We start from the raw sequence: 12,078 nt of genomic DNA on the forward strand, positions 1-12,078 counted from the left end.
GGAAGCTCATCTTTGTCTCCAGAACAAAGAAGACATGTGGTTGCAGGCTTTGGCTTCACATGTAGGCCCAACTATTGTTCACAACTATTAGCTCCCAACATTTAAATAAGTAATAATTCATGAATAAACGTATATATAACTCAATTTAAAAACCTGAAACTATCTGAGTGTTCAATCCCACTTAATGACAGATAATGTTATATTTACATTTCAACTTAAAAAAGGTCAAAACTCTGTTTCTGTTTCATAGTTTTTATTATTTTTATCACAATATTAAAATCACATCACTAGGCTGCTGTTGAATAAACACTTTTACAGACAGAATCATTTTGGCTTCATCACATCAAACAGACAAATGTTCATATATGTTGGATTATTTCATATGTGAACAGACTTTATGTGATTAAACATGAATCATGTCTCATGTGTGAGTTTTAATAAAGTTTGTTGAATGTGAACAATGATCAGCTGTTATTGATAAATGTGTTTTTATGTGGATCTTCATCAGTTTGCTCGACTTCATGGATCCACACAAAATCTAAATGACAGAAAACATTTTCCATGAAAGTAAAAAACAAACCAAAGATAAAGATCAGAAAATAATGAAATCTTTTTACAAACGTGGAAAAGTCGACAGTAGAAATAAAAATGACTGAGAAGTAAAAGGAGAAATAAACAAAGCTTTAGAATAACGAGTTTAACATTTAAATTCAGCAGATTTCTCTTATAAATAAAATCTTTATCTCTAACTGCTCTGATCCAGCGTCACAGAGACATTCACAGGTAACAGCTTCAAGTGACCTCTAATGCTAAAGTATGGAAACATCTTCTGAGTGAAAGTGTGAATGTGTGTGTTAGTATCAGGATCAGAGAACGACAGTTCTCCTCTGTTCCAGTCCAGTTTCACTCTGATCCTCTGGATCTTCTGCACAGAGAGATAGGATGATGTTGTTGGGGACCATGCTGAGTATTTACCTTCATAGAACCATATTCCCCATAATCCAGACAGTTTGTCTCCCTTCCTCTGGACAGACTCTGCTGACACACCCAGTGACCAGTGTGTACTGTTTCCAACCAGGACGTCCCAGCTGTGAGTCCCTGAGTTAAGACCCTCAGATCCCAGGACTAAGGTGTAATTATCAAACCTTTCTGGATTGTCAGGAAGCTTCTGTCTCTCTCCTCGTCTCAAACTGGTCAGATCTTCAGACAGGACGAGTACTGGATGAGCAGAGTTTGGGTCCAGAACCACAGGACTGTAGGAGACCATGTCCTTCATTTGTTCCAGATGTTGAAGCTCAGGTTGCCCAGATGTTTGGCCTTGTCTATCAGAGCTCCTGAGGCCAGCTGTGGATCATCCAGCAGGGGGCGCTGCTGGACTCGTTCCACTGCAGCCTTGTAGTTGAGCAGGAACGAGACGTTTTCAGCTCTCAGCTCGTCCTCTGTGGTTCTGATTGTGTCTGAAAGAGCCGTTATGTCTCTGCTCAGAGCCTCAATCTTCGCCTTCATCATCCGACTCTTCTGCTCCTCTTCCTCCCTCAGTGCAGCCATCCTGGCCTCCTCTTCCTCTTCCAGAAACTGATGAAGCTTTTTAAACTGCTCCTTGATCTCCGTCTCCGTGAGTCCGGCCTGGACCTTAATGTGTTCTGCTGTTTGTTCAAACTCTACTTTAACACGTTCAAAACACTGTAACTTCTTCTTCAAGGGCTCCAGAGTTTCCTGAAGCTGCTTCTTGTGTTGTTGTGCAGCTTCATCGATGGGTCTGATTCTGTGCTAGGTGTGTTTTTCTGAATCTCTGCAGACGAGACACACTGGCTGCTGATGGTCCAGACAGAAGAGTCTGAGTTTCTCTGAGTGCAGACTGCAGAGAGCATGTGAAGAGCTCTGATCTCTCTCCTGTAAGAAGGTCTCACACAGGTTCTTTAACACCAGGTTAACAGGTGGTTCTGACATTGATTTCCTTCTCTTATAAACTGGACGCTCTTTTACTTCTTTGTCTTTCCACCATCTCTTCACACAGTCTTTACAGAAGCTGTGGCTACATGACAGAAGAACAGGATCTCTGAAGACATCTTGGCAGACGGGACAGCAGTGATCTTCTTCTGATCTGGAAGCCATCGAGTCTCCAGGTGAAGCTGAACACAGTCAGTCAGCCACAGCTCCACGAACTTCACTGAGGTTTACTTCCACTCTGAGTCGAGGTGTTTGTTAAACTCACGGTCAGTGTGTGGAGCGTCCGCAGGTTGTAGTTTGACTCTTCTCTGCTGTAGCTGGACTCACTCAGGACGTTTGGTCTAGTTTGGTTTAGTTTGGTTTGGAAGGTGAATGTGATCGTCTGGTTTTCAGCCTGCGTCTCTTCAGGGAGGAAACTATAATAATAATAAGAAAAATCCTTACAATTTCAATAGGGCCTCCCACCGTCGGTGCTCGGGCCCTAATTACAAAACTGGAGAAAGTGCTTTTTCGGAATAAATCTCCGGCTGCTCAACATTAGGTCTTTAAGAAGTTGTAAATGTATTATTAGCTTGCAAAAAGAAAAGTGAAACAAATGCTAAACGTCATGGTGCGATGTGAACCTGTGGTAATTGGTTTGTGAGTAATAGCTTCAGCTTTTTCCACAGGGGGCAGTTTCACATGTCACAATAGGAAAAGCACAGTAGTAAATGGTAAGATAAATGATGGCTGAATTCCATTTATCTGTGTCAGATCCAGGCTCCTGGTGGTGTTCATGACTTACTGGGACGCTGGAGGAGAGCAAAGCCATGATTAATATTATTACCTGCACTTTTCTCACACTGAGAAATAGGCCTGTTGGTATCTGAGATTGCAACAAAATATAAGCTGAAGTATGTACAGGCACAAAGGCTGTTACATAGTATCTTCAAGTCTAACCTAAATAATAAACTACAAGTCGATTATTTTAAAATAAAATGTGAGCCTTTGCTCTACAAAGCAGAAGTCAGTGAGTTTAACATGTGATAAATACACTCTACAGATAGAAATGCATAGGTTTGACACATCTCAAGTAATAAATATCATAGTATATTCCTTTCCATTTATTAAGGTCGATGTCTTTGTACAGTCTGTGATGATGCTCAGTGAGAGGTGAACTGATGGTATCTAATGTAATGTCGATGATTGTCATGGTATAGTCTTTTGTATTTGGTAAGCAGACAGATCAAATACAGTATATCCACAAAAATCATGCAGAACTGAAATGAAATTCAGTTTGACAGCAGCAACATGTAAGAAACTCTTTATACCCCTAGATGGCCCCAGAGCATAGACTGCAGAAGAACAGCATGGTTTAACCACCCAACATTCTTACATCCTCTAAAGAGGTTAAATTTGCATTGCTGTCTGCCTGCCTGTCTGATCCTCTGCCTGCCTGTCTGATCCCCTGCCTGTCTGATCCCCTGCCTGACTGATCCTCTGCCTGTCTGTCTGCCTGTCTGTCTGCCTGTCTGCCTGCCTGTCTGATCCTCTGCCTGTCTGTCTGCCTGTCTGTCTGCCTGTCCGCCTGCCTGTCTGATCCCCTGCCTGTCTGTCACTCTGCCTGTTTGTCTGCCTGCCTGCCTGTCGGCCTGCCTGTCTGATCCTCTGCCTGCCTGCCTGCCTGCCTGCCTGCCTGCCTGCCTTCCTGCCTGCCTGTCTGATCCTCTGCCTGCCTGCCTGCCTGCCTGCCTGCCTGCCTGCCTGCCTGCCTGTCTTCTGCCTGTCTGCCTGCCTGTCTGATCCTCTGCCTGCCTGTCTGATCCTCTGCCTGTCTGTCTGACTCCCTGCCTGCCTGCTTGCCTGCCTGCCTGCCTGCCTGCCTGCCTGCCTGCCTGTCTGCCTGCCTGTCTGTCTGTCTGTCTGTCTGTCTGTCTGTCTGTCTGTCTGTCTGTCTGTCTGCCTGCCTACCTACCTACCTGTCTGCCAGCCTACCTGTCTGCCTGCCTGCCTGCCTATCTACCTGCCTGCCTGCTTGCCTGTCTACCTGCCTGCTCGTCTGCCTGCCAGCCTACCTATCTGCCTGTCTGACTCTCTGCCTGCCTGTAAACCGAACATGTACAGTGTCAGAATATGTACAGTGAAATGGATTGCACATACAACATTTTAAATGAATCTTGTACAGTTCAGAGAATTGGAAAAGAGTTAAAGTGTCAGTCCATAATGGTGGTGAATGGTTTTACTGGGAGCAGAGCTGGTTTTACAGTCTTACTGCTGCAGGAAGGAACAACCTGCCATACGTCTCCTTCAGACACTTAGGGTGGATCAGTCCATTGCTGAAGGAGCTGCCCAGTGCTGTGATGGTGTCCTGCAGGGGGTGGGACTGGTTGTCCATCAGAGAAGACAGCTTCTCCATCATCCTCCTCGGTCCCACCACCTCCACTGGGTCAAGGGGGTATGGACCGAGCTGGCCCTCCTAATCCGTCTATTGAGTATCTTCCTGTCAGCAGTTGAAAGGCTGCTGCCCCAGCAAACCACTCCAAAGAAGATGGCCGTTGGCACAACAGAGTCATAAAAGGTCTTCAGGAGCCCCCCCCCCTCTGCACTCCAAAGACTTAAATGTCCTAAGCAGAGAGTGTCTGCTCTGACCCTTCTTATAAGTGCACTGGCACGATCAGTCCAGTCCAGTTTATTGTAGAGGTGACCACCCAGATACTTATAAGAACTCACTATCTCAATGTCCATTCCCTGGTGTCTGCCTGTGGATATCTACCACCAGTTCTTTGGTTGTCTCCGCATTGATCTGGAGAAAGTCCACAAAGTCCTGCGTCAGGGCTCTGTATTCCCTGTCGTCCTCATCTGTGATGTAGTGCAGACAGCCGAGTCTGACAGAGTCCCCGATGCTCACATACTGGGGTCGATTGGTAAGACAGTCCAAAATCCAGGATGTGAGGTGAAGGTCCACTCCAGCGTGCTCCAGTTGGTTCCCCAAGAGTGCAGGTCGAATGGTGATGAACGCACTTCTGGTTTTAGCATATTTAGTAAATCTCTGTGTCTGTGACTGGTGTGGCTGACTACTTCCTTTGAATTCATGATTTTATTACTGACGTTAGTGAGCTCTTAATGCTCCCCACCATGTCTCGGCAGGTACCAGATGGATTGATGTGATATTTGGGTTAAGAATCAGCTCACAGGTCCTCAAAGATCATCAGTTTTGACATTTTTTGTTGACTCACAATGACGAATTAAGGCACGGGCTTCCTGCTGGTGTTCGTGCTCAATGTCTTGTGTCTGAACACCACTTGTCAAGACATTTATTGGATGCTGACTACATGAGGCTGCGCAACTACTTACATTTATCTGAATTAACCAGCCAATTGCTCTACCAGCTAAGATCGTTTAGGACCTACAACCCACAGGTTGACGTCTCCAATGCTGAGTCAAATTGAGCTGCAAGCTCGACCAGCACCACACTACCTCAGCTCAGTTATATACACAGCTGAGTAAGTTTTACCCACTCCTTTGACCTTCTGATGGTCAATGTGATGTTCATGTTGTGCGACGGATGGCTGTTGTGCTGTACTCTCTGTTTCTTCTTCTTAAACTCTCAGTTGACTTATTTACTCTAATCAATTTGTGATATTTAAAAAAAACGTTTAGGAGTTGTGCATATTTTATGGGTTTTGAGAATTGTTGTCAATCTTTTGAAAAACATATCTTAACTTAACTTTGTACCATGTTGTTTTTAGGATCATCTTTCCATTTCTAATGATGACATTTACTTGAAAGGCTTTGGATTTAAAGCCATGTTGAACAGCTATATAGGAATGTGACAGTATATCACAGTATATTTTAAATGACACATTTTCTTGTAATTATTGCAAATAATTTATGTGAACAGAACAATGGCTCTATCATTTATCCTTGTATAGTTTTTTTTTTACACTTGTTACAGTGTTGAGAGCCATTGTAACAAACAATGCACATGATCATCGTTCAGCAGCAGCAGAGCACTGCCAGACAGGAAAATATATAATCCTGTTCACATACAAAGCAAAAGCATATTAAAGTATTTTATCAAATCAGTCACTTCAAATTGCATAGAGTGTTCATACCATTCCCACAAACCCACTGGGCAGAGCTAATGAATTGTTTATTCAAAAGCAGATGCAAATATCAGACATATGTAAATCCTCCAATACCTAATCAGGATGAATCAGGGAACAGTCATGTTCACTCTCCTCAGCGCTTCAGTTGCAATGCCTGTAGTTAGCTGATTACATGAATAGCTTGTGTAACTGAGCACATCAGTGATGAAAATAAAAGTTCTAATAAGAGTAAATATGTATACTTAGAGCTCTTTGCTTTCCTTTTTTCTGTCTCTTGAAGAGAAAATTCCCTCATTGTCTACTCACCCCTATGCCGGTGGAGGGATGAGTGAAGTGTTTGAGTCCACAAAACACTTTTGGAGTTTCAGGGGTAAACAGCGTTACTGGAACCATGTCACTGTCAGATCAGACTTCAAACTACTTCTGATAACCTACTCAATCCTAAACACACAGAAAACCTGGGCTCATGTGGTGTTCATCCACTATAGGAGGTTTCTTTATGGCTCTCTGGACATTCTACACTGCCATGTACAGTCTGCCTGATGGGAAGCTCGAAGTCACAGACACACAATACTCAGAGGGCACATGTGTGTCAGTAGGAGCCCAACAGCAAAAGGTCATTGCTGCCATGTTAGATGGCCCCTGCTGTGGTTGTAGCCAAAACATAATTTGCCTGTGGACAAGAAAACCAGTCCCAGCATGCACTGGGGAAAGGTCACAGATCATTGACGAGGTGTCACCAGTTGTTAATGGACAAGTTCACATCTGACATCAGAGAGTGAAGTCAGGTGTTCCAACCATGTTCTGTACTACCAGCATATAATTAGACTGATACTCAGGCTAGTGTCAGTCTGTGAGGGCTTTCTCTGAAGGTAATGTAGCTTCCTCCCACAGTCCAAACACATGTAGTTAGCTTGACTGGATGATGGATGATGGATGATGGATGATGGATGATGGATGATGGATGATGGATGATGGATGATGGATGATGGATGATGGATGATGGATGATGATGGATGATGGATGGATGATGGATGATGGATGATGGATGATGGATGGATGATGGATGATGGATAAATGATGGATGATGGATGATGGATGATGGATGATGGATGATGGATGATGGATGGATGATGGATGATGGATGATGGATGATGGATGATGGATGATGGATGGATAGTAATGACAACTGAGCAAACTCCATCCACAGATGAAGCCCAGGAAATGTGGTTCTAAGCTCCAGAAGGAGACAGTTAGTTACACTAATGTCTAAAGTCCGTCTTATCCAGGACATTAGTGGGTACAGAGGTCCAGGGTCATGTACAGGTCTACTTATGGTTACAGTAACAGTTCCTAGAGTGAATGAAGGACAAAGGAATCATTTTATCCTACCTGCAGTGCCCGTTCTAAACCTGCCTGTTTGGAATGGACTGTTTGCCTGGCCTGTGTTAATGCTCCAGAGTTACTTTAGAATGATCCCTTGGCATTAGCTGCTATAAGGACAAGGAATAATTACAACAGGCCTCCACTGTACTGTAAAGGGGCTTTTACAGTCTATGGAGCAGAATGAAGTTATAGAGCTCACTCTTTCTGATTTATCTGCAATGAAGACTTTACAGTCAAGGTTTTTCAAAAAGTTTAACTGATTTTGCTTTACTACTGTTCACGTGTGTGGTTTATATATAAGTTTAAATTATTATATAACTGCTGTTATTTTTTGGACTACTTCAGAGGCGTGTGAAGCAATCAACACAATCTTCAGACCCATGCTCACAACTTTTCCATTAAGAATAGAGATGTGAGGCAGACGTTCGACAGTTGTTGTTGTATTAGCAGGCAGGTGTGAACAAAATCTGACTGTATGAAAAGCAATGACCAAAATTCTGATAAGTGTTTCTATGACTGCATCTGACGCGATGACGGGTCCAATCGCAGAATACTTGTCCATTCCCTTCACGGCCTGCCGGCGGAGCAGGAGCCATTGCAGTTCCCATCATGCAGCTCATCTGATCTCCTGTCTCCTCACTTCAGTCGGGTCTCTGGAGATTTGAAAGAAGTTGGTTATCAGCCCGTGGAGCGAGACCGTCAGAGCCGCAGCTCCTCTGACATTGTGTTAGACGTCTCTCTCTCTCTCTCTCTCTCTCTCTCTCTCTCTCTCTCTCTCTCTCTCTCTCTCTCTCGCTCTCCCCCTCTCTCTCTCTCTTCCTCCTCCAGCTCACTAAAGGTGACCGGAGAGCCGCGGTTGCTGCTCCACATTTAAATCTCTTCAAGTTGACCGGCGGGGAGAGAGCATCTTGACGCAGACCTGCTCCGGACACTGCGTCTGCTGGAATAAGCTGAGAGCGGTGCTGCTGGAGGAGGAAGAGGAGGAGAAGGAAGAGGAGGAGGAGGGCTGTGCATTGACATGTTGAGCGCTGGGAGACTCGTGTGTGCAGCGGAGACCTAAACCTGCGGGCTGAGTTTTATGTGTTTTCCTTTTGCGTGGCTATATTTTAATCCAAATTTGTTTTGAGGCGATAACCGTCGCTTGGATGTTGGTGAAAGGACGCGCATGCGTTGCTCTTGGAATAATTTTGCAGGCTGAAATTGCGTCTGAAATCTTGTGTGAAAGTCGCGGGCGGGATCAGAGTTAGTAGTTATGTGGACTCCTCTGGACCGCGGAGGTTTAGGGATCTGCTGCCTGTCCCTCCTGGTGACTGTGGTGTGCGGGGCGCAGAGGTGAGCTCTGATCAGTATCACTATGTCTTATTTTCATTATGTGTCATGTACTTTATAGGCCCCTGTAAGATTTCATGAACTCTGGGCTGAAATGCTGGTTGTGTCCTCAGCGCCAATGAACCCAGCAACATGTCCTTTGTGAAGGCCACCGTGGACAAGCTGCTGAAGGGCTATGACATCCGACTGCGGCCTGACTTTGGAGGTAAAAGCCGCCGGTGTCTTGTCTGCTGCTGCTCCAACAACATGCAATGCTCGGTGATGCTTTAACAGAATGATCTGCGGTCATATTTTCCACAGGCGCCCCCGTGGATGTGGGCATGAGCATAGACATCGCCAGCATTGATATGGTGTCTGAAGTCAACATGGTAAGTTACCTTGAAAACACACACACACACACACACACACACACACACACACACACACACACACACACACACACACACACACACACACACACACACACACACACACACACACACACACACACTGCTTCCACGTGACAGTCCAACCAAACAAATACAAAGAGGTTTGCAGATGAGTGTGACTCTTCAGACCAGACACCTCTTGGTGCAGCGCCGCTCCTGAAGCTTTCTAAAAAAGATGCCTCCTCCTCCTCCTCCTCCTCCTCCTCCCTCCCCGCTCCCGTTTCAGCACCATGGAGAGATCCGCAATGTGTCAAAGCCAATCCGTATGCACCGAGCACTTCCCCGCGGTGTCACAACCGGCGCAGGGCTGAGAATTAACAAGACAGAGATAGACAGACACAGAGGATCAGATGTGTGTGTGTGTGTGTGTGTGTGTGTGTGTGTGTGTGTGTGTGTGTGTGTGTGTGTGTGTGAGAGAAGAGAGAGAGAGAGAGAGAGAGAGAGAGAGAGAGAGAGAGAGAGAGAGAGATATCTTTTTAGTGATTCCACTCACGGATCTGCGGCGCCAGCATGCATGGAGAGCCCGGTGTCAGAAAAAAAGCCTCACTAGGTGGAGAAATATATATATGGTGGGGGGGGGTGGGTGTTGGTCATGTATGGGACCCAATGCAGTGATTGCATGTGAGTGAGTCAACAGGAGGAAGCACAGAGGTAGAAAAGCAGAGGGTCTGCAGATTATGATTTGACCACTTAATACAGGGTAGTATCAATGCAGTGTTGCCAAGGTGCCCAGAGAACGAGCACCACCAGTGTTCAACAGCAGAGGCAGCTGAGTGAGGTGGGAGCACGTGCAGAGAAAGTGTGTGTGTGTGTGTGTGTTTGTGTGTGAGAAAGAGAGAGAGAGAGAGAGAGAGAGAGAGAGAGAGAGGTCTGAGATTCACACATCTGCATTTCAAAAAGGTTCAGTGTGTAAGATTTAGGTGAGAGGGATCTTTGAGCAGAAATTGAATATAAAATAATCCTAGTGATGTTTTCACCAGTGTGTTTCATCTAAATTGTACCAATTGTTGTTTTCTTTAATCTAGAATGGGCCCTTTATATTTAAATACTTTATATTTACCACGGGAGTGGGTCCTCTCTATGGAGGCTGCCATGTTCTTTTACAGTAGTCCAAACTGGACAAACTAAACACCTTTTGAGTTTTTACGACAACTGAAGACTACCACAGGTTCTCTGTCATGTTTGGAAGGGGAGGGTGAGGTGAGGGGTATTCTGCTGCTACATGCAACTTCACCACTAGATGTCCCTAAATTCTACACACTGAACCTTTAACACATACTGGTATGGCATAGCTGTTGCTTTAGTGCAGATTGACAGATTGTTTATCTTTCATATTAGAGCCATATCAACAAGTCCACACTCCAACCTGAATGACCATATCCGTCGTTTGTTCCTACCCTCAGATTACCACCCTCAGCAGTGGCTCCTGAAATAGCCTCAGAGACATAACGGGAGGACAAGCCACTTAAAGCTAGGATATAGGTAATCCTGGAAAATCTAGCAAGAGCAGCCTACACTTTGAACTGCAACTGATACATACAGTACAACCCCTCCCAGTGGCCCTCTTGTCAAAGCCACCATAAACACATGAATGACCAATGACTGCTGCAAGCCAACTTTTCCGTGACTCACGGTATGTGTCTCCCCGGCTCAAGTCTGCTGTCATGAACAGTTAAAGCACGGCCAAGGGGAGCGCAGGCAGGTCTGTTATTGAAAGACAGGTACGCCAGTGAATTGGTCAAAATGAGATGATCTGTTATGTTTATTACAGTCTTGCAAAGCCCATAGACACAGGCTACCTTTAAAATATCCTGAGTAGAAAGTCAGTAATGGCAACCATGGCAGCTGTATGCCACATATCTCACCTCTCTACCAATAAGCCAATCGTCTTCTTCATAACAGCCAGAAGGGAAACATGTCAATCCAATCATGGTGTTGCTTTGTCTCAAGTGAAACCTTGTGCATGAATTTCATCTGTGGAGAAAAAAACTTATTTTGGGACAAAGTACCCAAACTTTTGGAGCAGTTTCTGACTGGTGGTCCTATACACAGTTTTTATTTCCCAATGAATATTGCAAGTGCTGTGTTGGATAGAGAGGTTGTCTTGTTTGTCAGAGTAAGGACTATTCTTTGAGGGTCCTGCTCCGTACAGATGCAGTAGAATGGTGGTCACTGTAGTTGTGTTTGCTGGTTTGTTCTTGATTGGACGTGGTCAGCTGTGAAATGATCACAAAAGACACTCTGGACCCCTGATTTATTTCCAGCTCCAGAGCAGAGTTCATACTGCAGCTCCAGGAAGTCATCCACAAAACAGGAGCAGAACAGAAGAACCTGTGATAATGGTCATGTTAGACTACATCTGTTAAATTCCTGCTGTTCCATGATACAAACTATATTTTGTTTCCCTGAAGATGTACTTTCTTTAACCACTCAGCTGCCTTACATATCCTGTGTCCATTTGATGCGCTGGGCGTGCACGTTCTCAGAAGCTAATGCTACACATCCCCAAGTTGCAATATGCACATGAACAGTAGGGTCAGATACTACTACCATTGTCATAACATTGTTGATTTAAGGGTCTCTCTACTATGCTGCCTCCATAATGTTTTTTTTTTGCTGTGATCTCAAGTTCAAAGTGTTAATTGTCTTATATCTCTGTACAATGAAACTCTTTCTTTGCCTTCCACTATGAATACCAGGAGTAACCATATATTGTACTCTAGCGCCATCATGTTCTATACAGAGTTTTGTGGAGTGCCCTCAAGTGGAATACTCCAGTGACATGCGTAGCACACTTGTACTACAAAGAAAGTATGTGAACAAATACGCCGATGATGCTTGTCTGCACAAATGCGTGGCTCAAAACAAAGTATATCTCCAGCCTAAGGATGAAGTAG

At 44.7% G+C, this 12,078-nt stretch overlaps 1 protein-coding gene and 1 pseudogene across 1 annotated transcript in view; one reads left to right on the forward strand and one right to left on the reverse strand.

Annotated features, from left to right (window-relative positions):
• Positions 1 to 757: 757 nt before the first annotated feature.
• On the reverse strand, positions 758 to 2,131 carry LOC118116774 (annotated as a pseudogene).
• Positions 2,132 to 8,014: 5,883 nt separating this feature from the next.
• gabrb1 (gamma-aminobutyric acid type A receptor subunit beta1) overlaps positions 8,015 to 12,078 on the forward strand; it is a 52,651-nt gene continuing 48,587 nt past the window's right edge. Inside the window, exons 1-3 of the mRNA XM_035167582.2 lie at positions 8,015 to 8,756; positions 8,867 to 8,958; positions 9,054 to 9,121. Coding sequence (XP_035023473.1) covers positions 8,677 to 8,756; positions 8,867 to 8,958; positions 9,054 to 9,121 — 240 coding nt within the window. The 5' untranslated portion in view covers positions 8,015 to 8,676. The remainder of the gene's footprint in view (positions 8,757 to 8,866; positions 8,959 to 9,053; positions 9,122 to 12,078) is intronic.

Source organism: Hippoglossus stenolepis, chromosome 10 (genome assembly GCF_022539355.2).
Source record: "Hippoglossus stenolepis isolate QCI-W04-F060 chromosome 10, HSTE1.2, whole genome shotgun sequence".
NCBI lineage: Eukaryota > Metazoa > Chordata > Actinopteri > Pleuronectiformes > Pleuronectidae > Hippoglossus > Hippoglossus stenolepis.